The sequence below is a fragment of the Marmota monax genome, unplaced genomic scaffold (genome assembly GCF_021218885.2).
Source record: "Marmota monax isolate L192 unplaced genomic scaffold, Marmota_monax_Labrador192_F-V1.1 WCK01_AAM20220418_F8-fsc00106, whole genome shotgun sequence".
NCBI classification, from domain to species: domain Eukaryota; kingdom Metazoa; phylum Chordata; class Mammalia; order Rodentia; family Sciuridae; genus Marmota; species Marmota monax.
The window spans coordinates 5,904,346-5,928,835 of record NW_026695218.1 but is presented as its reverse complement, the minus strand read 5'-3'; the positions used below and the strand labels follow the sequence as shown (position 1 = coordinate 5,928,835).

At 49.9% G+C, this 24,490-nt stretch overlaps 4 protein-coding genes and 1 long non-coding RNA gene across 11 annotated transcripts; 1 reads left to right on the top strand and 4 right to left on the bottom strand.

Moving 5' to 3' along the window:
- Positions 1-809: 809 nt before the first annotated feature.
- On the bottom strand, positions 810-4,212 carry Pcgf1 (polycomb group ring finger 1). 2 transcript variants are annotated; one of them, XM_046432426.2, is made up of 9 exons: positions 4,064-4,212; positions 3,523-3,628; positions 3,231-3,383; positions 2,988-3,059; positions 2,754-2,859; positions 2,552-2,585; positions 2,369-2,455; positions 2,163-2,243; positions 810-1,245 (listed from the first exon to the last, which is right to left on the bottom strand). In XM_046432426.2, exons 1-9 carry the CDS (start codon positions 4,154-4,156, stop codon positions 1,210-1,212), a joined length of 768 nt encoding a protein of 255 aa, XP_046288382.1. In that variant the 5' UTR covers positions 4,157-4,212; the 3' UTR covers positions 810-1,209. The 2 variants fall into 2 exon arrangements, with proteins under 2 accessions (XP_046288382.1, XP_046288381.1); XM_046432425.2 differs by lacking the exon at positions 810-1,245 and adding an exon at positions 1,936-2,083.
- A 1,367-nt stretch (positions 4,213-5,579) lies between these two features.
- Positions 5,580-9,795, bottom strand: LOC124084928 (uncharacterized). Its single transcript, XR_006849293.2, has 3 exons — positions 9,492-9,795; positions 8,883-9,195; positions 5,580-8,641 (listed from the first exon to the last, which is right to left on the bottom strand). It is a non-coding gene; the product is annotated as an uncharacterized LOC124084928 (long non-coding RNA).
- Positions 9,796-9,962: 167 nt separating this feature from the next.
- Tlx2 (T cell leukemia homeobox 2) lies at positions 9,963-12,290 on the top strand. Its single transcript, XM_046432340.1, has 3 exons — positions 9,963-10,697; positions 11,115-11,352; positions 11,454-12,290. Exons 1-3 carry the CDS (start codon positions 10,298-10,300, stop codon positions 11,668-11,670), a joined length of 855 nt encoding a protein of 284 aa, XP_046288296.1. The 5' UTR covers positions 9,963-10,297; the 3' UTR covers positions 11,671-12,290.
- Positions 12,291-13,537: 1,247 nt separating this feature from the next.
- Positions 13,538-21,267, bottom strand: Dqx1 (DEAQ-box RNA dependent ATPase 1). 3 transcript variants are annotated; one of them, XM_046432211.2, is made up of 12 exons: positions 20,874-21,267; positions 20,300-20,555; positions 19,888-20,081; positions 19,129-19,513; positions 18,475-18,708; positions 18,290-18,389; positions 18,040-18,198; positions 17,766-17,957; positions 15,076-15,195; positions 14,714-14,904; positions 14,183-14,373; positions 13,538-13,983 (listed from the first exon to the last, which is right to left on the bottom strand). In XM_046432211.2, the coding sequence occupies exons 2-12, from the start codon at positions 20,534-20,536 to the stop codon at positions 13,827-13,829; spliced, it is 2,160 nt and encodes a 719-aa protein (XP_046288167.1). In that variant the 5' UTR covers positions 20,537-20,555; positions 20,874-21,267; the 3' UTR covers positions 13,538-13,826. The 3 variants fall into 3 exon arrangements, with proteins under 3 accessions (XP_046288167.1, XP_058431074.1, XP_046288168.1); XM_058575091.1 differs by having other exon boundaries at positions 20,300-21,267; XM_046432212.2 differs by lacking the exon at positions 20,300-20,555.
- Positions 21,268-21,397: 130 nt separating this feature from the next.
- Aup1 (AUP1 lipid droplet regulating VLDL assembly factor) lies at positions 21,398-24,480 on the bottom strand. Of its 4 annotated transcripts, XM_046432215.2 has the most exons (12): positions 24,340-24,479; positions 24,122-24,259; positions 23,892-24,042; positions 23,510-23,694; positions 23,200-23,272; positions 23,031-23,104; positions 22,721-22,787; positions 22,523-22,625; positions 22,219-22,338; positions 21,990-22,105; positions 21,686-21,804; positions 21,398-21,582 (listed from the first exon to the last, which is right to left on the bottom strand). In XM_046432215.2, exons 1-12 carry the CDS (start codon positions 24,387-24,389, stop codon positions 21,546-21,548), a joined length of 1,233 nt encoding a protein of 410 aa, XP_046288171.1. In that variant the 5' UTR covers positions 24,390-24,479; the 3' UTR covers positions 21,398-21,545. The 4 variants fall into 4 exon arrangements, with proteins under 4 accessions (XP_046288171.1, XP_046288175.1, XP_046288173.1 ...); XM_046432219.2 differs by lacking the exon at positions 21,686-21,804 and having other exon boundaries at positions 24,340-24,480; XM_046432217.2 differs by lacking the exon at positions 21,398-21,582 and having other exon boundaries at positions 21,730-21,866; positions 24,340-24,480.
- Between the last annotated feature and the right edge of the window lie 10 nt (positions 24,481-24,490).

Genomic DNA, 24,490 nt, shown 5'->3' with positions numbered 1-24,490 from the left:
TAAATGTGGAAGGAAGGGAAGCGGGGCGGGGCTGGGATATCATTAATCCCAAATCTCCAGATGTTTTTGAGGCTGGCTCAAAGGCATTAGAAGCTGACTCTGGATCGGGAAGAATTTGCTGGAGGTGAGCAGTGCACCGGAAGGTGTGTGTGTGTGTGTAGGGGGGGGGGCATTCCAGGCATGAGACCCAGAAACAGGGGAAGCTTTAGTAATCTTGGAGACCTGGGTCAGGATGGGATTGTACCCAGGTAGTTCTGCAGTGTTCCCTCTCAGGTACCTGTCCCCTGCCCCATGCACTAGGGCACTCTTTCTCAGCACCTTCAACCTTTCTATGCTTGCCTTCCCTTGATGGCACACTCTTCATCCACACCCAGTGTTAGAGGTTTCTAGAAAGCACAAGCAGATTATGGTAAGGGGAGGGGAGTTCTAGAAGTGACCTCAGATTTTCCCCACCCAGAGTCAAGTCTCCAGTTTTCTTACCCAATTCAGACAGCCCTCTGTAACCACGGCCAGGCTTTCACCTGTGTCCTCTGCCATCTGGCCTTCACTCACCAAAGTGCAGTGTCTTTGGTTCTCAACAGGTATGCACAGCCACCCCCTTAAAGTCAGACTTAGTGGAGTCGGAAATAGGTCAGTGCCAGAGTGAGATTTAGGCTTTCCAATCTTTCCACTCTCCATCTCCTGACATTTATGCTTCTTGTTCCATCCCACTGTTCCAGACTCAGAAGCAGCCCCCTCTGCTTCCTTCAGGAAGTCTTTGCTTTGGCCTCTGTGCCTGTCCCAATTGCTATCCCATTTAGAGGCCCATAGAAAAAGAACATTCGCTGAGTTTATTGCCAGCGCCCAGAGTGCATGTCCAGGCTTATACAGACAAGGGACGTCTGCCCAAACACTCAGTGGAGCTTGGGCCTTGCTGCTTCTTTCTTGTTCTTCTTCTTCTTTTTTTTTGGCAGGGGGCGGGTACTGGGGATTGAACTCCGAAGCACTCAACCACTGAGCCATATCCCCAGCCTTATGTTGTATTTTATTTAGAGACAGGGTCTCACCAAGTTGCATAGTGCCTTGCCATTGCTGAGGTTGGCTGTGAACTCGGGATCCTCCTGCCTCAGCCTCCTGACCTGCTGGGATCTTGCCAAACTCCTCTTGTTCTTTGAAGTTTCCAGTGTTCTCTACATCAGCCAGCTTTCCTCAATTGTCCCCACCCTGGCTTCACTTAGCCACTTCCTTCTTCCCACCGCAGGAAACCTATAAGAATAAGCCAAGCTTCCAACTAATAAGCCAACTTCCTGCCACCTCTACCCAATTTCTTTTGTTTTTGTTTGGTTGTTCTTTGCAGTACTGGGAATTGAGCCCAGGTGTATTCTACTACTGAGTCATTTCAGCTCTTATAAAATATTTTATTTTGGAAGAGGGTCTCACTAAATTGCCGAAGCTGACCTGGGATTTACAATCCTCCTGCCTCAGCCTCCCAAGTAGCTGGGATTACAGGCATGTGCCAACACACAGGTCTCAACTGTTTTTCAGATTCCTTCCTTCTTTCTCTTCCTATTACTCAGGTTATAGAACCAGAGTGCAATTCTTTGAATGTTTCTTTAACATATCACTCTTCTTCAGCAGACACTATTGAACCCTAGCCCTCCTCTCCCCATACTCAATTAGGACACCTCCACTCTGCATCACATGCTGCAGCATACAAGGACAGTGAGAGCTGCTCCCAGAAAGCACTCCGTTCACCAAAAGGAGCTGGTATGGGTGGGTTTCAGTTGGCTCAGTTTCTAAGTTTCACTATAGGGCCTTATCCCCTTCTCCTTTGGCAAGACATTGAGGGCCCTTCATAGTAGAGGAGAGGCCCGTCTTTAGAGTAAAACTTATGAGGATTTTTGAGGGAAGCAGGACACAGGACAAAGCCTGAGTGTGTGGCAGGAAGAAGAAAGATGCTTTTTTAAAGCTTTTATTTCAAAAAATAAAGCCACAGTTAATTTCACATAAATATCTGGGAAGGGAAAGGGTAAGGGATGGGGTTGGGGCTTGGCCCCTACCTCCTCTTCTCTTTCACACTGTATTGTAAAAGCAAAGGGGATGGCTAAGGAAAGAAAGGGGGAAGAAGTAGTCAGTGGACAGTTTATTATATAAGGGCCCCAGCCCACCTTTGCCTGGCTTACCTTGCCGAACCAGCGGGAGAGCCATATCTGTTTCATTGTCATGTGATCAGGGAGAACTTCATTGTCAAAAAGGAGCTGTACCTAAGAGGCAAATGGAATTCTCCTCTTTGGTCTAGAACTACCCTGGTGTACCCTAGACTTTGTCCGTCCTTTCTTAACTCCTTCTCCTTCATAAAAGGAAATTAAACTACTGTGGGATTACTTACATGCTGTGGATTTAGCATCAAGCGGTGACAAAGGACCCTCCGGAGATGGCGTACCTCAGCTCTAACAGAACATCTGACATACTTATTCTAAGGACAGGGAGGGGAGGGGAAGACAAAGTGCTTAAGGAGGGGCCACAGGAAGTTGAATCTTCTTAGATGAACCCTCCCTTCAACCCCTCTCACCTGCAGAACACTTTTATTCTTGTCTTTGCCAGAACTGGGGGGAAAAAAACACAGGTTAGGGAGCCTCCATTTTTCCTTCCTTCCTATACCAGGAGCCACCCTGCATACTCTTAAAGTACACAGACACTCCCTTACTGCTTGGCCTCTCCACTCCCCTGCTCTGGGCACTATCATTTCACACAACTTCTGAACTGCTCCTCACCTCAGTCGCTCCAAGCATAGGCTTAGCTGCTCATCATAGCGATAGTAGTGGGCTTTGGAGTGGTCGAAGCTGCTGAAGGGGAGGCCAAGGTTGCTGAGGGCTGGCTCTGAGAAAAATAAGGTACTGAGGAGGTTCCATATCCTTCTTTTCCCAGAAAAATAAGGTACTGAGGAGGTTCCATACCCTTCTTTTCTCTGGGGGCTTAGCTTTACCCTCCTGCTACCAGGGACATACCTTCCCCACTGGGCTGAGTGACCCTGTCCAAGCCTCGAGACTGGTAGAATTCCCGAATTCGTTTCTCTTCACCTAGGAGGGTGTGAAGTATGGGAGTAAACTGTTAGTCCTCCTTCTTTGTTCCTTTGGCTGTTGGCATTTTTAAAACCTACATAATTCCCATCAAAACCCTTGTCACCTCAAGCTGTCACCCAGCATTCATTAGATCTCAAGAAGCCTCTCAAAGTCAATTTGATTACTCACTGTCTTGCAAGCCAGGCACTAGCTTGTATACGATGTCCTGCATGACCCGGTCCAGTTTGAGGTTGAGCAGTGGCTGTGTCTCGTGAATCTTGATGTTGCACATGGGGCAGTACTTGCTGGTTTGTAGGTACTTCACGATACAACTTTTGCAGACTGCAGAAGAGAAAAGCAGACTTTCAAACTCCCTGGGAACCCAATACATGGGATGGGTGGGGCAGGAGGCACAGAAGCTCACGGTCTGCTTGGTGAGGGCTTGGGCCTGGAAGAATCAGGTAGGATTTAGGGCACTCACAAGTATGAAGACACTCTGTGATGGTGGTGGCATCCACGAAGTAGCCAGCGCACAGACAGCAAACGATATGCTCATTCAGGTCTTTGATCTTCACTCGGACCTCCTCCTGCGGACACACCCTCCGTCACCTATTATCCATTCCTCACCCCAGCCCACCCCACCTCGTGCGCTTTCCCAGCTTGGGGGTCGTGTCTTTCATCAGACTCCAGTCCAGCCCCACACCCTCCGCTGTCAGCAGAGGATTAAATTCCAGGGGCTGGCAATCCGCCTCCGCCCAGCAGAGGGCTCCGCGCACAGCAGGGGTCTCTTCACGTGGACCCGCCAGACCCTCCTTTCCCAGGGGAGACTACACGGGGTTGGCTGCACAATGCGCAGGCGTTCTAGCTCTGAGTTTGGCAACCCGATCGCAATCGCGCCTGCGCACCGGGAACCCTGTCTCTGCGCAAGCGCATTGGGCTTCTGGCCAGCCACCGCCCGTCCTCTAGCCCGCCCCAGTTCGCACCGCTAGCCGACCACAGCAGTAACCCTGCCGCCCCTGCACCTCGTTCCGTAGCGGGTCCATCTTGTACACTGACTGGAGCTGGTTCCGAAGCCTCATCGCGATCGCAATCTGGCCCCCCTGAGGAGACGCCATCTTAAAGGCTGATCCTGGCCTGCCACTTCCGGTGCCGCCTGCGGGGCGGGACTTGTCTCCAGGCAACGAGGGCCTAGGTCTTTTCGGATTCGCTCATTCTCTGCAAGGCCCCGCCCATGTCTCTTACTCCCCCGAGTGCTCACCTGAGCCCCACTGGCCCCTCCCCCTCCTCAATCCATAATTAGGGAGTGGGGGTGTGTGTGGTAAGGGTCCTATCACTTCCACCTCCTGTAGGAGCCATCAAAGTAGATCCTATCCGACCTCAGGACTAACTTTTGGAGCCTGCCAAAGACTGCCCCTTCCTACCCCAAAAGGCCTGGCGATCACGGCCAGCTACCGCTCAGGCACGTCAGTCTCCAGTGACTGTGACCCAGCTGAAGAAGGAAGGCTTGGGTCTTCTCCTGGGAAGGCCGCCTGGTAGGCTGACGCGTTGCGGAGCTTCACCCAGACGGCAGGCCTTCTTCCAGCTCCGCTGCCGGAGTTTCTAGGGGCTTTGCGGAGTCTCAGAGACGGTGGGGTGGGGAGGGAGATCCCCCAGGGACTTGGTAGTGATCTTACTACCCCCCCCCCACATTTTCCCCCGGCTGCTGGGGATTGGGGGGGTAGCAAGCCCTGGTTAATGATGATGATTTAATCATCGGCGCCTGCGGAGGCCTGGGACAGACTAATGCAGAGCAGATGCCGAAGGAGGAGGGGAGGACGATAGGACACTGCGGCACGGAGACACGCTTAGGTAGCGAGCGCCTGCAGTAGCATAGGCCCAGCCCCACACTTGGGGAGGACTCTGGGGTCGTGAGGGCTTGTGCACCGCCATCCCTGGGTCCTTACAGCGAAATTTTAAAAGAATTAAGTTTACTATGACGTATCGACAACAATGCAACTGGAGATTCGAGAAGGGTGAGATCCCAATAAGACCTCAAAAGGCTTTGAGGAAAAAGTGGGACTTTGTGCGAGCACAATTTAGACATGGAAGAAGGGGTAGAAGTGTGATGGAAATAGAAAAGAAAGGCAAAGTGGAGAGGAATATCGGGAAGGAGGTCAAGGTGTGGATTTGAGAGTGGTGACAGACACGGCAACGACTAAGAGTTGGGATTTTAGCCTTAGGACAACAGGGAGCTAGTACAAGTGGGGGCAGGTGAGGAGGGAGGTGTTCCCCCATGAATGCAACAAAATACCCATTTCTCTTCAAAATGAATTGTGGACAAGCAGCAAGGAGTTATGAAATTCCTGCTTTATTAACCAATTATTCATTATGGCCACTGTTTACTTTCCACTTCTTGGTGGTTGCAATGGCTTCTTTGCATTCTTTGTGTCCACCTTTGCACTTCTTTATCCTGTTCTTTACAGGGCAGCTCAGAAATATTCTGATGTCATGAATCAGAAAGGATACTAGGAAGGTTTTTGATGAACATGTTTTATTTGGATTGTGATGATAATTTCATGGGTATATAGATGTCAAGACATTAAATTGTACACTTCAAATATCTGCAGTTTGTCATTTGTACCTCAAAAAGCTGTTAAAAATAAAATTGAAAAATCAAGTTTTTTTTTCTGTTTAAAAACTTTGGTAAGTAGTGGTAGAGGCCCTGGTTCATCTCCAAAACTTGTAAACAAACACCAGAAACAAACCTTATTATAGCTTCCCTTTTCAATCATAATAAAAGCCAAAGGTCTTATAAAGGTCTGCAAGGCCCTGCATAGTCTCTCCAGTCACAAAGAACCCTTCAGTATTTACTCCACAGTCACACCAGGGTATGCTGAGTTCCAACTTGAAATTCTGGGTATCCAAATGGCTCCTTCCTTTACAATTTTCCCTCCATGAAGCTTCTGTGATCACTATCTATCCCCCTTCACTTCCTTGCTCTATTTTTCTTCTTAGCATTTATTAGCATTATTAGTGTTTATTATTATTTAATATGTTTTTCTTTTACATATTGCTAATACATACTTGGTTAATTTTTCATTTGCATTTTCCACTAGAATGAAAGCTTTCAGAGGCAAATCCACCACTATCCATTGTGTTCACAGCTTTATCTCTAATGCCAGGCACATAGTGGATATTCAATAAAAAAATTTCTGGATGAACAAATAAGTAAGTCCAGGTGGCAGTGTTGGCAGCTTAGATTAGGGTTTTAGCAATGTAGATGGAAAGGGTTGTATCTGAAATTCTCCAAAGGAAAGTTAATAGAAGAAATTAGCCAGGGACTGGATTTGTGGGGCTTGGGCAAGAGGGTGAATGAGGAATTTGGGAGGTAGGCATGTCTTACAGTAGTTTCAGGAATGGCAAAGTGAGCTGGTCAGACAGAAAGGAGTGGTGGGGCTAAAGTATCATGTCCCAGAGTTGTCTCGGTAGATGTGAGAGTTGGGAATACTGGAATGGATGAAACCTGAGCAGATGTAGAAATAATGAAAGCTGAAGTTGCTGAGTATGGTGACACGCACTTTAATCTCAGATACTAAGGAAGCTGAGGCAGGAGGATCCCCAGTTTGATGCCAACTTCCACAATTTAGTGAGACCCCCTCAAAATAAAAACATTTAAAAGGGGGACAGCAAAAATGGGGGCCTGGAGTTGTGGCTCAGTGGTAGACCACTTGCCTAGCATGTGTGAGGCACTGGGTTTGATTCTCAACAGTGTGTGTGCGTGTATGAATAAAATAAAGGTCCATCAACATCAAAAACAAAATATAATAAAAGGGGGGGCAGCTGGGGATGTCGCTCAGTGTTGGAGCTCTTGCCTATTATGTTCATGGCCCTGGCTTCAATCCTCAGTATGAAAACAAAAAGGAAAAAGAAAGGAAGAAAGCTCAAGTCTGTGCTCTGAAGAATGTTTGTACACTTCAGTAGAAGGAGCAAAGTCAGTGAAGGAGAGATGTAAGCTGTGACAAAGTCCAAAATACAAAATAATAGAATATTACAGAAGCCAAAAGAAAGGACATTTCAAAAACCATCGATGATCAACAAAGTAAAACATGTTAGGGAAGGCCTGGAAAGATATGCCAGACACTAGAAAAGAAAGTGTCACTATAGGGAAGCCAGTTTGCACTGTGTTAATACAAGAATGAATGATGAGGACATGGGGGCAGTGGACATGGACAGCAAAAAGGAAAAGAAAAACATAATTGTTTTTTGGAGAATCAGGCAATGATTATGTTCATATGATGTCAGTTGGGGCCAGGAAGAACTAAGCTGATAAATGATTTAGGAGTGGGAACCATCTTGAATAAAGGACATGGATTAATGACAGGAAGGAGGGAATAAGAGTAGCGGCTAGGGTTTGGCTTCTTCCTATGAGGCTACAAGCTCAGACTGAAGACTTGGGGGGCACAGATACAAAGAATATGGTAAGACACATCCAATGTGGTGTGTATTAGGAGGCGCTCACCCCAGTGCCTCAATCTTCAACCTGAACTAGCAGGAACTATCCTTTCCCTGAGAATCACAATCAGAGAGGTAGAGGCAAGAAGAGAATTTCCCTAGCTCTGTGGCTGACAGAACTGGATGCCCTCTGTTCTTGAAGTGGGATACTGAAATAAAAAAAAAAAATCTCAGGAGATTCATATGTACTATTGAGTTTGTGATCATTCTTCTCAAAGGGTCAACTGAGCAATCTCTCGGTGAGAAGCAGTGCCATCTATATTCACCTCAAAAAGAAAGGGATGTACAGTAAGCCAGTTATGCATGATGTTTCTTTTTTTCTTTAATTGATTTGCCCATTGATTTATTAAAAAAGATTCATTCAACTTGAAATTACTCACTCCCTCCCCAACCACCCCCCTGAGCAGGGAAGGGAGTGGCAAACTCCTAATCTGCAGGCAAGCCCCCTGTCAGAGGCCGCACTTCTTGGCTGGCTATCTCCCTAGGTTCTCTATTCCCAATCAGTTGAGTCTAGCCTATGCTATTTCTGAGTGTTTTGCCTCAAGAGCAGAGACTACACATTTCCTTATAGCCTCCAGCAGCTGCTAAAAAAGGGCAAGTTTCTGGAAGGGATAGGGAAGGTGATGATGTAAATTTCCTACACCAAGATAAAAACACAGCTGCCAAATTGATAGAAGCCCCCCAGTTTCAGAAGGTCTGTTTCTGTGAGCAGGACTGAGGACAAGCTGGAGAAATTGGATGATAGAGGTGGCCAACTCTGGGGAGATTATCACATATTATTAATGTCCACTTCCTCCCCCCATGGCTCAACCAACCCCTTCAGACTGAGGATTTTGGGAACATCGAGGGGTTGGTAGTTTTGGGTGAGGAAAAAACCCATTTGTCTCTTTTTTAATCTTCCTGCCCAGATGCCCAAATATCATTCTTCATTCCCAGGAGGAAAAAGACCCGCTCACCCTGCCTCAGGCGCCAGGCTGCCAGCCCATCTGCTGGGGAGAAAGGAGGGACCAGTTTTTCCCAGGGGATCCTGGGGAATCTATTGGAAGTTCAGTGCTCCCAGGGAGATCCATTTACTGGACTTAGAAGGCATTTCGGTTCACACGGGAAACCTGCAGGGTAGAGCGAACCTTGGAGTAGACTCGGGTTAGGGTAGGGGACTGGCACAACGGGGCGGGGTCTTTTGGCCACCACGTGCCTGAGGCAGGCTGTGCAGCTCATCGGTGCCCACCCGCTGTGGGATGATAAGAGTGCCCCCCTCCCCGCGCCCAGTCTCACCGGCTCGGAGGCGCCAGGCCCCCCCCCAGGGCCGGGGCGGGCTGGGGAAGGTAATGTAATTCCGGCCCAGCTAACCTGATTATGGCGGCCTGCACCGGGCAGGGTGGCGGCGGGGGCGGGTCTAAGGCTCTGGGGCCCTCCCGGCCAGGGTCCCATCCCGAGGAAGGACGCAGAGTTCATACACTCCCAGCTCCTGGGTTCTCCGCCAGAGGTCACAAGGTCACCAAGCGGTTTCAGCCTTTCCCCAGCTCCCTTCGCTGGCACGCCCCAGGGTCATTTTCTGGGGTTTGGTTGGGATAAAGTGTGAATGGGAAACTGGGCGTCCGGGATCCTCCCAAGGCCTCAGCGAGTCCCTCGTGCTGCCGGTGGCGATTTTGTCCTCTGGTCTCTAAGAGGGGAAAGTATGCGAAAAGACCTCTTGGGCTCAGAATAAAGGGGCAGAATCCCGCCTTCAGGCTTCCCTGCACTGGGGATGATAAGTCGGCCAAGGTTGAGCAACGGGTTTGATTTGCAGCGATTTCGGAAAATCGAAATTCTAAGAAACATGGCACCAATTACCGATGCGCCCGGACAGGACCGGTTGCTCTAAAGGAGAGGTCAGGAGGTACACTAAGGATCAAGAACGCGGAGTGTTTGTCCCCGGACCGAGCCCGCCGAACTCGCCCTGCCATTCCCTTCCCACACCTGTCCTCTTCTTGGGCCTCTAGATCGCGGGTTGCTGTTCCTCAACCACTTCGTACGCAGCCGGGAAGCCTCAACGAGATTTGATCTTAGAGAACACTTAGGTGGGGGTCATAACGAATCCAGGAGTTGGCAAGAAGGACCCATCGGGAGGTGAAGAGTGGGGCCTGGGGAAAGAAGCACCTGCCGAGGAAGCCGGTGAAGCGGAGGCAGCCCAAAGGCGGAGGCCAGAAAGGATGGAGGCGACGTGAGCATCTTGGCTGACTCAGCTGCCCAAGCTCTGGCCCCTCCCGCGCTGAGCCTTGTTCCTAACATCCTCCCCTCCTCTGCCTCCGCCCCGCACATCCCGCCGGGTGTTTGGCGCAAACAGGCGTCCTTTCCCCTTTAACAGTCGGGCCCCGCCCCTGCCCTACCCCCAGCCCCCACTGCCCACCCGGGGCCGGTCTGTCAGTCATTGCCCCAGTCCGAGCTGGCCAACCCTCTCCACCCGAGACTTGGGCAGCGACCTCGGCAGACTAGCGTCCATCTGTGCTTCGGAGCCAGCAAGGGAGCTCGGGGGCCCCGGCGGGCCGCGTTCCTCCGGGATGCGAGCCCCAGTGCAGACGCCCGGCAGGGGCGGGCAGCCGCGAGGCTTTTCCAGGCGCACAGGGTTGCTGCTGTTCTGGGGGGCCCGGCGCCCGGCTGTGGCCAGCCTCGCTGGCCCTTGAGGCCGCTGACCTGGGCGCGCCGCCGCTGGGCTCCCAGAGCTATATATCTGCGGCACTCTACTTATCCACGGAACCTCCTGAGGTCTTCCCAGGCTCAGACCCATGGAGCCCGCGGTGCTGGCTCCGCACAACCTTGCGCACCACGAGCCAATCAGCTTCGGCATCGATCAGATTCTGAGCGGCTCCGAACCCCCGGGGGGTGGCCTAGGCCCGGGTCGTACCGGCCAGAGCCACAGCGAGAGTGCGGCATTCTCGGGTGGATTCCACGGAGCCTCGGGTTATGGCCCTGCAGGTTCTCTGGCCCCGCTGCCCAGCAGCTCCGGAGTGGGCCCGGGTGGCGTGATCCGCGTTCCGGCTCATCGCCCGCTGCCAGTGCCGCCGCCCGCGGGAGGCGCCCCTGCGGTGCCTGGGCCCTCGGGTTTGGGCGGCGCCGGGAGCCTAGCTGGACTCACCTTTCCATGGATGGACAGCGGCCGACGCTTGGCCAAGGATCGGCTCACCGGTGAGGTTGCCCGACGCCTCCAGCGTCATGCCACACTCTGACCCTTTTCCTCTTTTCTTTCTGCTCCAACTCAGGGACCTCTTTTTTACTTCCCCTCAGATTATCTCGGGGGATCCTCCTCCACCCCGGACCTTTTGATCCTGCAGATGAGAGCAATGGGGAGGGAGCTGTCGTCGGTGCCTGTACAGCCCTACCTTGCAATTCCACTGTCCACACTGCGGGGTGGGCAGGGTGAAGTTATGGGGGACATCTCTCCTTACTCATGCGGAGGGCCGTTGCTTCCGATATCCCTTCTTGTCTGGATGCTTCTGCTAATGCTGGGCCGAGCCTGGGGCCCGGGTAAGGACCAGGGTCTCTTCTCAGCGATACCTCGGGCCACCCCGCAAACCCTACCCTGCTCTTTTTTCCTCCCCATAGCAGCGCTGTCGCCCTTCTCTGGGACGCGCCGCATAGGCCACCCTTACCAAAACCGGACCCCCCCGAAGCGGAAGAAGCCGCGCACGTCCTTTTCCCGCTCGCAGGTGCTGGAGCTGGAACGGCGCTTCCTGCGCCAGAAGTACCTGGCCTCGGCCGAGAGGGCGGCGCTGGCAAAGGCCTTGCGCATGACCGACGCACAGGTGAAGACCTGGTTCCAGAACCGACGCACCAAGTGGCGGTGAGCTAGGGCGGACTGGGGCCCGCGGGGCCGGCCAAGTGGCGGTGAGGCGCGGGGTGGGCGAGGACCGCCTCGCTGACCCCGCATCTCCGCCCGCCCAGGCGCCAGACCGCAGAGGAGCGCGAGGCCGAGAGGCACCGCGCGGGTCGGCTGCTCTTGCACCTGCAGCAGGACGCGCTACCACGGCCGCTGCGGCCGCCCCTGCCGCCGGACCCGCTTTGCCTGCACAACTCGTCACTCTTCGCGCTGCAGAATCTGCAGCCTTGGGCCGAAGACAACAAAGTGGCTTCTGTGTCTGGGCTTGCCTCGGTAGTGTGAGCTTCGCCTGCTGGATCCGCCGAGCTCTCTTTACGGGACCAAGGCGCCGCGTGGAACGCCCGTTTCGGGTAGTGGAGCGCGGCTGCTTAGGCCCATGGTTTCCTGGCAGCCGGGTGTATGAGAAGCAGCAGGAATTCAGATTATCGTCGACGGCTCTTTGGCCACCGGGTGGGCTCCCAGGCCCCCATCGAGTAGACTCCCAGGGTGCTCATGCAGGGCTTTTCCCGCCATTTTTCACAGTACAGCATCTAAGCGGCCAGTGGAACCTGAGGTGTGAAAGGGCGGGACCTATAGGTTGATAGCCAATAAGGTGCAGGGAGGGGGATGGGCTGGCCAATGGTAGCTACTCTCTTCAGGGACTAAGGGTTCTGCGGTGAATAGGCTCAGAGCCCTGGACTGAGTACTGAGAGCAGCAAGTGGTGCTGGGAAGGGTTGGCTGCAGCAGGTGCTGTCTAGGGTTACAACAAAGGTGTGAAGAAAGGAAGACGGCAACAACCGAGAAATAATGGAGAAGGTGCTGGAGCGCCAGAATCTGACTGATCACGACAGGGACCAGAGGGTTGTCATGTTGGGCATCTCATCCCTCAACTGTAAAATAATAGCTAAGGATTCCTTCTTGACTTTGAGTCTCATGTTGTACTATGTTCAATCTGCTGGCTGTATTCTCCTTTTCGAGCTTCACAGTGCACTTGGTTGCAGGTGAGAGGAATACTTATACATCAGACAAAATATAACATCTACGAAGAAAATCTGGCTCTGGTGTCCCACAGGGACAGAAAAGGGAGAAGAGGAAACTGGGCAAAATTAATGGGTCCATACTGAGCATAGTGGCACAGGCCTGTAATCCGGGCTATTCAGGAGGCTGAAGGAGAAGGACCACAAGTTAAAGGCAGCCTCGGCAACTTCGAAAGACCCTGTCTCAAAGAAGGGGATGGGATGGGGGGGAGGCTAGGGAAGTAGCTCAGTGGTAGATTGAACTGGGTAGATAGTGCTAGGTTCAATTCCTAGTACCCACGGTGGGAGGGGGATGGAGAGAAAGTTAATGGGCCCAGTGGAATTAGGGTGACCAGAATACTTTGGAAATAATAAGACTAAAAAAAATTAAAGATAATTTCAGATGGGAAACATGGAGAATCAAGAAATCAATGGTGCTGAGGATGATGAAAGGGGGAATTGGGAAGTTTAATAGTAAGATTAACTCTAGGCAAAACGAATGTTAGACCTAGAAAGAATAAATTCTGGAAAAGTATCTTTGAGAGACATAAACTGACATCCCCATACAGATGAATATAGAAAATGATGAGAACAGACAGAATCTCCAAGAGAGGGTATTCAGAAGAAAAGCAGAGTTCTAAGGATTAAATCTTGTTTTCCAGCCAAATTCCACAAACATATTTATAATGTGCAAGATGATGAAGAATATCAAAGTTAATAGTCCAAGGGCAAAATGGGAGAAGGTATTCATAGCCATAAAGAAAGAATGTTCCTTAAGTGTCAAGTTCAGCCAGAGGCTGCTGGGATGCTTGTTGATGGTGAGCTCAGTGAGGGGATGGTTGTAGTAACTGTCAAGTTTAAAAAGGAGTAAGCTCTAAGTTGTATGACAAAGGAAAGATTCTGTCTGATTCCTCTAGCACTCCCATTCTTCCTCCCCTGGAGGCTGGAACATTGTGACAGAGTAAAGAGAGGCAGGGCCGATGATAGCCAGACTACTCATATTCTGTGCTTATGTTATGTCAGACAGCATAAGGCTTGACCAGGGGTGGGAGCCAGGCAAGAAGTTCCAGGAGTTGGCCCCAGATCTTTGAAATGATGTCATTTCTTCATGCTTGTTGTACATTCTGCTGCAAAATCAAAATCAAACTTGGCATCATAGAAAAATCTTTTATAGATCAAAAGGGAGTACAAGAATGGATCTGACATAACTTGGTAGAATGGGGAGCATGTCAGTCCCTGGCAAATAAGGAAAGCAACAAGAAGGCTAAGGGAAGGATTCTACCCGATATAGATTGTGGCTTACCCCATTCCCTCTACTCCTTTTAGATTCCAGAATTTACATTGACCTTAAACTCTGGCTTTCTAAATCTAGTTGTCTGCTTTGGTGTTAGCCTGAAGGAGGACCATGAGTTGAGCTCAGCTCTAATCCTTAGGTAGGCAGGTCACTGCAGGACACAGGCATCTCTGAACTCCTGGGTGGAGGAAGATTCACTCTCTGCCGATGAATCTGCCATTTCTTTCCTCAATTGGTTCAGGAGATCTCTGCTCTCACTGGGGGGCAAGTTACTCAGGAAATATGGAGGGGCCAACTCCACCAACCTGACAGAGAGAATCATAACAAGATAAGCACTATCTTCTCTTATAAAGCAGACTCTTGAACTTCCTACAACCCCTTCCATGAGCCCTCTCCCCTCAAACCACTAAGATCTCTTCTTCTTAAGTCTCTCTAACTTCACAGTTTTAGTTTTGGTCCCAGGTAGAGGAATGGGCAGTGCAGGAGGTGTGTCAGGAAACTCACATCTGAGGTTGAATTTCAGAAACAATGGAAAGGCAGTTGTCTTTGGATATGGAGAAACTGTGGTATAGCACCCATTGTGGGGGTCTGGCTGGAGGACGTCGATTTTGGTAGCAGCAATTTAAGGAGAGCTGGGCCACATGCTTATGGGTTAGGAGCAGGTAATTTCCAGTCCCATCTGTGTCTCGGGCCACCTCATTGAAAGACAAAGATATTGAAGGAATAAGTAAACAGAAGAGGCAGAGAGTAGAAAAAAGACAAGGGGGCCGAGAAAGAATTAGTAGGGGTAGTGAGAGTTTTAAAAGTAAAAATATTACCTTTGGGTGTTGTCTCTACATATGGTATTTCCATAGTCCCTTGTACTCCAAAAACTCAGAGGAATAGTCCCTCTTGGTTTTATATATTCTGAATGGTACTTGCACATAAATATCTGTCTCCTCTGTGTTTATCATTCTCACCCCAAATTTCAGAGGTAGCATATAAATATCTGTCTCCTCTGTGTTTATCATTCTCACCCCAAACCTTTCCCCTAACCTTGAGGAAGTATCCTGACACCAGTGCTTTCTGAAGGTTTCTGCGATTTTGTTCAGAGCCAAAGGCTGGTTGGGTCAAGGGAAGTTCAATTTGCTGCATGAGTTCTTGGAGCTCTCCCCGAAGTTTACAGGCTTGGCACAATGCTGCCCAGTTTAGACCCCGAGCCTGACACCAAGCCTCATTTGCTCCACCTAGGAGAGGAAAGAGACCAGCTACAACTGACGTCCTTGAGGCCTCCTAAAGGATACAACCTATGGCCAAAAGGCCTCCTCTTCCTGAGCTCAGAGATCTGTCAGATGGTTGCACACCACTTTCCTTTTTGAAAAATCTGGGATTAAGAAGGAGCAAAGTGGGCCACTCACTTTGTATAAACGCTTCATAAACCTGGATCAGAGAGCTGTGGTCACCATCGGGGTGTTCCAGACCCCGACGCAAGGCAGCTTCTTCCGCACACAGTGGAGGACGAGTAAACCCAGGGGCAACTGGAGGTTGAAGAGAGGAAGGTGGTTTGAGGGAATGAGAAAGGATAGTAGTACAGGTGTAATATTTAAAAGGTACAAATGCCCCTTTGGGAATTTTATTCAAAAAACATTGGTAACTTCTGCATACTCTGCACTTTATTAGACACTAGGGATTAACACAGTTGGCCTCCATATCTATGGGTTCTACATCTGTGAACTCAAACAACTGTGGATCAAAAATATTCAGAAAAAAAACTGCATCTAAACAGAAAATGTATGGTCTTTTTTTGGTTATAATTCCTTAAAAATATAGTGTTTACATTGTATTTGGTTTTATAAGTAATCTAGAGATGATTTAGGATATATAGGAGGATGTGCATGGTTTACATGTAAATGCTATGCCATATATATATATATTTTAAATATTGTTGATAGACCTTTATTTATTTATTTTGTTTTTTATTTGTATGTTGTGCCTCATGCATGCCAGGCAAGTGTGCTACCGCTGAGCCCAGCCCCAGCCTCATATGCCATTTTATTATAAAAGACATAGGCATCAGTGGATTTGGGTATCCACAGTGGGTCCAGGAACCAATCTCCCATGGATTCTGAGGAATGGCTGTAAATGAAGGAGTCTCTTGCCCTCAAGAAGATTAATTGGTGGGAGAGACCAACAAGCAAGCAGACTTGATAAGTATGATAGGTATATATATAATACTTTGGAAACACAGAAGAGGGCAGCTTTGGGTGATAGGAGCATGGGTGATATAAGAGAAAAGGATGAGGGCTTTGGGGCTAATTTTTGAAATTCTGGGTAGGAATTATTAGTTCAGTGGGGATATTTGAGGCTTTGGGAACAGCATGACTATTAATCAAGGTTAACAACATGGCACATTGGGGAACTGTAAGCCACCTGAGGCAATGGCATGTGGCAGAATAGCAGGAGCTAAAGCTAAAGGTAGGTATATGCAAGGTCATGAGAGTCTGAATGTGTTGTGCGAAGAAGTTTTTTAGGGGTGTGTGTGTGTGTGTGTGAGAGAGAGAGAGAGAGAGAGAGAGAGAGAGAGAGAGAGAGAGCAGGGATTGATCCCAGGAGAACTTTTTACCACTAAGCTGCATCCCCAGCCCTACCCCCACCTTTTCTCTTTGATACCGGGTCTCACAGAGTCGCTGAGGATGACCTCAAACTTATGATCCGCTTCCTCAGTTGGTGGAGTTACAGATGTGTACCTACATATATCTTGAAGGTAAAGAATAGCTGTTGAAGGTTGTAGCTGGTGTTTTAGCTCAGTGGTAGAGTGCTTGCCTAGCATGCATGATGCACTGGGTTTGAGCCTCAGCACCACATAAAAATAAATAAATAAAGGTATTGTATTCATCTACAACTAAAAAAAAATTAAAAAGAATAGCTGTTGAAGAGGAATTTTTTAATAAGGGGGTCCATACATTTGAAAATATTCACATGACTAGTTAGGAGACTACTAATTCAGCGAGCAATGAGGACCTAACATTGGCACTGACAGTGAATATGCAGAGGAATGGATTAATTAAAAATGATATTTATAAAATAAAAATAAAAAAACCTGCAGAAAGATTATTTTAGAATTATGGTAGTAGAGGAGCAGAGGTGATGGTATTATCTGAAATTGAGAATCCAAAGAGAGGAAAAAAATTTTGTGGTGATGGGTAAAGGAGTAGCTTAATAGGGTCGTGAGTTCAGATACCATGGACTATTCTGGTAGAAATGTCCAACAGAAAATGGGTCTCTCTTCTTCTCCTTTCCTTCTATCTTTCCCTCCTCCTTCCCTCTCCCTCTACAAGAATGGTACTGGCAGAGAGATACGAGGCACAAAGTTTAGATATTTTAAGTATAAAGGCAGAGTTTCAAACCATGAGTGTGGATAAACTTGCTTAGAGTTTGGTGAATGAGAAGACACAAAGGCCAAGGATAGAATCCTGAGGACCAATTTACAATGGATGAACAGAGAATAAGGGAGTCCAAGGAATAGATGAGTGGCACCACAGAAGCCTAGGGAGGAAGCAGTTTCAAAGTGGGAGTGGTCAGCACTTTCGCATCAGAAGGTCACGAATAAAGGCTTAGAAGTCTCCATTTTGAGTTTGTGTATCTGGAAGGTCACTGGTAAGTTGAAAGCTGATATGTGGGCCTGCAATGATAATCCAGTGGTGAGCAACACATTATATAGAATGAGATAGATCATGTTGTATAGCTGAAGAGGCAGAGGTGTGTGGATTTCAGTAATAAGACAGAGATGTAAGCAAGAAGAGAAGTAAGAAGCAGCAGAGAGAAAAGGCTGCAGAAATTAGAGGGATAGGTGATTATGCCCTGTAGGAGGTGGGAACTAGAGCACAGAGGAAAGGACAAGTCTTAGGAGCACTAAAACACAAGAGGAAGGGTTGCGGTGACCACACAAGCAGTGATTTATAGGAGTGAGGGACTGGGGGTGTAGCTCAGTGGTAAAGCACTTGTCTAGCCTGGCTTCTATCCCCAGCACCACACACACACACACACACCCCAGACTAACAAGTGATATAATTTTTAACCCCTTTGTGGCTTAAAGCTATAAATATACCAGTGAGCATGGCAGCAAGGGTGAGCATCTCATCTACGCAGTCAAACTCGCAGGAGGCCAGCAGGGCTTTGGCCAGCTCAGGGGACAGGGGAAACTCTGATAGGATGACTCCCAGGTCTGATAGGTCCCCATCATCATCCAGAGCTGCCAGATAGTCTAAGTCTTCCAGTGCCTGCATCAATGCTTCTGGAGCTGGTGAGGAAACAGAGCTTAGAGGGTGTAAAGTCTGAGCAGGTAGGTCAGAGAGCAGCACTTGAGCAGGATGGGTGCTCACCAGGCCGGTCCAGGAAGTGGCACTCCCCTGGCTCTGCAATCTGTCTCCTCTTTAGTAGTAACACCAGGGGACTCAGATTCTCTTCACACACCCTGGGTTGTGGCAGTGGGGGAGCCTCTAGTTCTAGGAAGGACTGAGGGTACAGGCAGAGGCAGGACCCTGAGGGGAGAAAGACCTGGGAAAGTAGATTTCTCAGGGCTGATGTGCTATGACTGCTCTGCTTGACCTCATTGAGGGTAAAGGTTCTTACCTGGTGGGAACCCTCTTGCTCGAAGTCGTCTTGCCTCTGCCTGACACTTGCTAATTGGTCTTAATACTTGTGATTCTGCCCGGATCCGAGGATTGTAAACCTGTTGTCCACCCCCCAACCAAAGTCAGTACAGATCAGAGTGGGCCATTTGTCTTTAGTCCCACTCCCCCTTATCTCTCACTCACACTTCGAAGCTCCAGTCCTGAATCAATGACATGACGGATAGAAGGGAGGGAGAAGGAGAAGTCAGCCAGCCAATGAGTGACCACAACTTTCCGGGCACCCATGTCTGTGTCCTCATATACAGCCTGTATCGCTTGGCCACAGCCTGGATGAAGGGGCAGCACCCGTGGTTGAGGTCCTGGGAGAGCTAAGGTCCCCACTTTCCTGGACAAGGATTCACAGCACAGGGAAATTTCCTGAAGAGAGGGGCAGGCTATTAGGGCAGTTCTCACCTTTTAGGGGGAGTCAGAAACCCCTTTGTCAAACTGATAGAAACTATGGCCCTTCACTCTGAAAACTGTATATACTCAGAAAGTTGGGGATGTTATCATTTCAGTTCACTGAACCATAAATCCCTGCGTTAGAAATCAAAAAGTGGGTGGCAGCTCTATCCTGAAATCCTTGGTGTTTTCCCTAAGACCCCAGCAGAGTAAATACCACCACTCCAGTATCCCATTCCCTCAGGACAGGAAGGTATACATGATTACTTTTTTTTTTTTTTTTTTGCAGTATTGGGAATCAAACCCAGGGCCTCATGTATGCTATGCAAGCCCTCTACCATTGAGCTACATTGTCAGCCTAAGCATTTTTTTTTTTTTGTAATCCCATTATTTTACCTCCTCACTGGACAGGTACACAAGCACATCTCCTGGAACCTCCTTTTGACACAACTCAAGCACAGCTTGGCAGGCAGCTTCCACCAGATCAGTAGGGATAGTGTCTCTGTAGACAGGGGTGGGACTCCCACCAGGCTCTTTGGGTATATACACAGTAGGAGGATTGCCCCAGAAGGCCTGGAGCTTAGGTTCAAGGGCTGGGTCGGTAACCACAACCACTTTAGGGTCCCCTGGAAGATTTCTCAGCTTGATATCTCGCAGCAGCCCCTGAAGTGAGTCTGAAGCCACCGACCGCTCTTGAGCCTCATCCAGCACCAGCACACCCCAGCCTCCAATGCCCCGGGATGAGGCCACCTCCTGCAGAAGCAGCCTGTCCCAGCAGAACCTGTTGACATTGGTAGTACGCAGAGGAATCAGGATGGACACTGATTGGTCCTAGAAGTCCAGGGGAACCTCTCCTCAAGGGACCTGGATTTTGATATTGAGAGTCAGAAAAAGATACTGTGACTGACTTTCTGAGCTTGGGGAGTTATAACTATGACACCTCAACTCCACTGAGGACAGCTGGTTCATAAACAGGGAAGTTAGATTTTCAAGGTGAATGTGAGGGGAACTCACATTCCTGGCTGGAACTCAGAGGCTTAATTTAATAGTTGTACTGTGCATGATTTAAAAGGGTGAACTGGGTTGGGGAAGGGTATGGACATTTCTACTTGGTGAAGGAAATTAGATTCAGGTCAGGCCTGCAAAGGACCCCACCTGAGCAGGGTGTCAGACTCTGCGCAGTTCTCCTGAGGGATGCTGTATCCAACCTCATGACCCAGAGTCAGGTCCATCTCATCAGCAACCTGCACAGCCAAGCTCAGGGCTGCCAGAGGGTAAGGCTGAGTGACAGTAACCTGGCCGTTCTGGAACCCTCTGGCTAATGCAAACTCTGCACACCACTGAGGGATCTGGGGTAGGGGTAGAAAAGGAAAATCGGTCAGAGATAGAGGGATTCAGTCAGAAGTGCTGGGGAGGGCCTACGGCCAGGGATCCTGATTTGGGGAGTCCTTGGTTCTTTACCAGCATAGCCCATCTCCCCTGTAGCCCCGCACAACCCATCCCTTACCTAGAAAAAGGCCAAATTCCTTAGCCCCTCCCCTTGTCCATTCCCAGAATCTCCCACCACCTGGGTGCTCTTGCCAGAGCCAGGCTCTCCAGACACTAGCACCACTCCAGTGGGGCTGCTCTCCAAATGCTCCAAGAAGGTGAAGCGAGCAGCCCAGATGGGCAAGGCTCGGCGCTGCTCAAGCAGCTCGTAGTAGCGGGAAGAAAAGGGAAGCCCATCAAAGGGGTTTACAGCCAATTCAGACTCCCCAGGACTTGGGCTAGACTCTTCTGCCAGCCTAGGAGGCTGAGAGGCCATGGTGGCTATCCGGCAGAACCTAAAGGAGGCAGGGCAGCTAGTAAGACCTCATATTTGGTGTCTGACACCATCTTCCCACCTCACCGGATTCCTAACTTCTACCTAAGGCCCCAGGGCCCATTCTTTCCAGCATTTCTTGTTTGCTGGGAGACAGTGCTAGGTGTTTCTAAGGAACCATAGATAGTTAACTTTTAACCTGTAGTAAAAATCTTGTAACACAGGGGTTCTTGGGGACAGCAGGAATGAGACATAATAACCTGCTGGAAGTTCCCAAGAAGAAAATAAATATGAGGGGTGGGGGCAGGACAGCAGGGTCACAAGAATCTTGGATTCAAACCTGCTTGCAGCTGTGAGACGCCTCAGGACAGCAGCCGGTTCCAAACCTACCCAACCAACCCTGACCTGCTTGAAGTACAAAGGTAAGTTCCGGTTCCACCCTTAGGCTAGGCTCAAACTCCAATCCTAAAGTTTGCTTTTAGGGTGGGGCCATTTGCTCCACTTGATTTAACCTATCCAGGAACCTATGGAAAACAGGCTTCTACCAAGACACTGAGCATGTGTGAACTTGAGAGTCCTGTGTTTGTGAAAGACATTCTGGGACTTGTAGTTTTACAGCAGCAGCTTTACAAACCTGTGTATTCATACAGTGCTGAACATCCAAGCTGGGGTCCAGCTGCTGCCTATCTTCATTTTATTTACACTTTCTCAGGATCACTTATTTTTTGGCATGAGATGATTTTGAACAGTTCCATTCTAGCCACCCCTCACAAACCTACAAGGAGACTTACTCGTGTACCCTCTAACCAAGGGAAAAGGAACCTGCTCATGGGGCTTTTGAAACCCAGAGAGGCAACAGAGACCTTGAGTGAAAACCCTGAATTTAATGTGAGATTGGGGGAGCCCCATCCCTCCCTTTTTACCACCCACTCATCCGGCCTTTTGTGAGTTGGGTAAGGGCTGCCCCCAGTCTCCGTCCTGCGGCTCTGGGTGCCATCCTGTTCCTTTGAGCTCAGTCAGCCTCCTGGGCCTGTCTCTCTCTGAATCTCCTGTGGGACACAGGGAGAGACATTGTGTAGGCTTTGTCACATTAGCTCCATAATGCCCTTTGCAACTTGCCCCTTCTTACTCATTGTCCTCTATCCCCCTCACCTTCTTGCATATTCATATAGTGCCTGCTTGCGCTCCTGTAGGCTCTCCTGACGGGCCCAGGAAGACTTGGCAAATGTTAGGGCTGTGGGTTGAGGGGTCACCAGGCCAGAGCTGGGGAACTGAGGTGATCACAATGTCAGAGGGCTTGCGAAGTCATCATCATTAAACACGCATCGAATGCCTACTTTGCAAGAGAGGCACTGTGCTAGGGTCTCAGGATCAAAAAGAGAAACTAGGGATAGGGTATATGTAGACTGCCCCAACCTACCCTAAATCTTGGACTTGACCACTTCCTGGGTCTCACCTTTGGGGTGGAGGCTGTGGGCAGAGACTGAGTTCCCTCAGTGATGTCTTCAGGCATGAAAGCCACAGCCCCCTCAAGCAGATTAGTGATGGTCAAGTCTACACAGCCAGTTCTAGCTGGGAAGAAAGGAAGAGAGGAGAAGGGAGTCCATTCCCTGCTCATCTTCTTCCTTCACAACCCACTTTTCCTCCTTGTGTTTGTCACTGTGTGTGGCCACCCTTTCCCATACCCAGGTCTCTCTGGATGACACCCAGTGGCACATGGGGCAAAACTTCCTTGACTCTCTGAGCCAGAGTTGCCAGTTGTACATCAGGAGAAGGGCCAGGAGAGGGAGGGAAAGAAGACTGGGCTGCAGGAAAAAAAAAAAAAAAGGAAAAACAGAAAAAAGAAAAAATCAGATACATGGTAAACAGAGAACTAGGAAGGAGGAGAGGCTGACTAGCTCAGAAATAGGAAATCACAATAGGCTGAAACAAAACAAAATGAACAAACAAAAACAAAATCAAAAAGCTTTGTGTATAGAGGAAACACACCTGACTGGGGGCGCAGTCTGGGGTGTCTTTGTCGCTTCATGTGTTCTGCTTTGTCTGCTGGTGTGAGGCGTGTCCCTGTTTGTCCCAATTCCTTGGCCAACAACTAGGAAAATTGCAAGGTTTTAAGTGTCAAGACCTTAAGACCTCCTACTCCTCTCCCCAAGGAGGTACTTCCACCCTGCCTGTGTACCCTACCACCTGTTGTACTCGAAGTGCAAACTCCTCATTCCCCTCCCCCAGCTGGCGATGAACAGGATGAAGCCACCTGCAAAAAACAATCCAGTGCCATATTAGGGAACTCAGCATAGAGACTGTCATCTCTTCCTTACTTTGGTACCTCTTTTCATGGGACAGTGATGGTGAGGGTGGGGAAATAGTAAATGTTATTGCCTCTGTGGTTGAACTTTGATAATAAAAAATCTACAAATGGACAGAGCAGAGGCCACTACATCCTTGACCTTGAGGTGAGCCTCTTCCCCAGCCACCAAAAAGCGAGGACAGTTAATACCTTACTTGATACACCGTGAAAGGGACGAAAAGTGACCACAGCAGTTCTGAGACCCAGGAGGCATCTGACACCGTCTGAGGGGAGGGTATGAAGTGAGGCCTAAGCCAAGACCAGGGGTGGGAAACTTCCCCTCCAAACCCCAGAGATTCCCTGTCTAGCACACACTCACCACAGAGACCAGGGGTCTCTGAACTTGCAAGGTAAGAGGCTGTACCACATCCTGGATAGAAAATGGCCAGGAACTAGAAGAGAAAAGAGAGACTAGGATGGGAGTCCAGGTAGCCCAGCCAGCAATACCCAACTTAGAACAGTAAATGGTCCAGCTGCACAAGCAGATAAACAAGGAAGAGATCCAGGGAAAGAACTAAAAATGACAAAAAAAGGGAATGAACTAGGACTGAATGGGACAGGCTGAAAGTTTTGAAAACTAAGTGCCCACGAGCTCAACCAGTTGGAGCCAGATATCTGTGCTCACTCACCTGAAGCGCAGGAGTCCTTCCCGGCCATTGGTGGCCTCTTCCTCAGGAAACAGCAGTAGAGGGGTAGGGGGAAGTCTCGTAGAAGCACAGAATCTCTTGAGTGACTCCACCAACTCCCCCTGCCTATCCATTTCCATGAAGCCCCGAGACCAGCACACAAAGCTGGGGGGACTACTGAGCAAAGGCTGGGAAACGGGAGGAGAGAAAGCAAGAAGAATGGAAGGAAATGAGAAAATAAATGAGATAAGGGGTAGTGGAGTGGGGTCAGGGGCAAGGCTCAGTATCTCCCAAGAGAAACCCCAAGCCGGGAGAGGTAAGCCTTGAGTTTGGGCCCAGTGATCCACCCGGTGGCGATCAGGGCCTCGCTCCCGCCCCCACTCACGGTGCTACAGGTGGTGAGCAGGTTGACTATGTTGTGATCGAAAGGTGTCACGTGGTTGGAAATGAGGACCCTGACGCGGTGATCCCTAAGTCCGGAGTCCTCCTGCCGAGCCACCAGCCCCAGCACTGCACACATGGTCCGTACCACGAACCTGGGAATACAGGCTGTGGTGACTGTGCGACCTCCGGCCGGTCCCGGCCCACAGACTCCCAGAGTGCCCGAGTCGGAACCTGCGAAGGACGCTGTCCGGCAGCGCGCAGCTGACCAGGAAGACGTGGATCCCCAGAAAGAGACGCAGGACGAGGAGGCAGAACCCGATGGGCGCGTAGAGCAGCAGCGCGAGGAGCAGGAAGCCGTCACCTGGGAGCCTGGGGGCGAAAGGCGAGGTGATCAAGTGCCGAAGGCCGAGAGGACGCGGGAGCCGGCCTCTTCTCTTTGGAGCTCTTACCGGTGCGAGTCAAAGAGCCGCTCCGGCCCCGGGGCCGGGGGAGGCTCCATCGCAGCTGCTTCAAGGAAGCCCTGCCGCCGCCGCTGCCGCCATCTTCGCGCCGGGCCGCAGGGGCTCCTGGGAAGGCGGAGTCTTGGGGCATCAGCCCGGG

What these genes read in the sequence shown, in the direction of transcription:
- Pcgf1 (XM_046432425.2), bottom strand. Translation starts at nt 4,156, where the DNA reads ATGGCGTCTCCTCAGGGGGGCCAGATTGCGATCGCGATGAGGCTTCGG. An exon ending in TGGACCCGCTACGGAACGAG is followed by an intron (nt 3,629 to 4,063) that starts GTGCAGGGGCGG and finishes GTGTGTCCGCAG; the next exon opens with GAGGAGGTCCGAGTGAAGAT. An exon ending in AGTGCCTGGCTTGCAAGACA is followed by an intron (nt 3,060 to 3,230) that starts GTGAGTAATCAA and finishes ACACCCTCCTAG; the next exon opens with GTGAAGAGAAACGAATTCGG.
- Tlx2 (XM_046432340.1), top strand. Translation starts at nt 10,298, where the DNA reads ATGGAGCCCGCGGTGCTGGCTCCGCACAACCTTGCGCACCACGAGCCA. An exon ending in GGCCAAGGATCGGCTCACCG is followed by an intron (nt 10,698 to 11,114) that starts GTGAGGTTGCCC and finishes TCCTCCCCATAG; the next exon opens with CAGCGCTGTCGCCCTTCTCT. An exon ending in AACCGACGCACCAAGTGGCG is followed by an intron (nt 11,353 to 11,453) that starts GTGAGCTAGGGC and finishes CCGCCCGCCCAG; the next exon opens with GCGCCAGACCGCAGAGGAGC.
- Dqx1 (XM_058575091.1), bottom strand. Translation starts at nt 20,536, where the DNA reads ATGGCCTCTCAGCCTCCTAGGCTGGCAGAAGAGTCTAGCCCAAGTCCT. An exon ending in CCTTGCTGCCATGCTCACTG is followed by an intron (nt 15,196 to 17,765) that starts GTATATTTATAG and finishes TTCAACCTCCAG; the next exon opens with TTGCCCCTGGGTTTACTCGT. An exon ending in TTATGAAGCGTTTATACAAA is followed by an intron (nt 14,905 to 15,075) that starts GTGAGTGGCCCA and finishes TTCCTCTCCTAG; the next exon opens with GTGGAGCAAATGAGGCTTGG.
- Aup1 (XM_046432215.2), bottom strand. Translation starts at nt 24,389, where the DNA reads ATGGAGCCTCCCCCGGCCCCGGGGCCGGAGCGGCTCTTTGACTCGCAC. An exon ending in TGCTCACCACCTGTAGCACC is followed by an intron (nt 23,695 to 23,891) that starts GTGAGTGGGGGC and finishes CCCGTTTCCCAG; the next exon opens with CCTTTGCTCAGTAGTCCCCC. An exon ending in TGTCATCCAGAGAGACCTGG is followed by an intron (nt 22,106 to 22,218) that starts GTATGGGAAAGG and finishes CTTTCTTCCCAG; the next exon opens with CTAGAACTGGCTGTGTAGAC.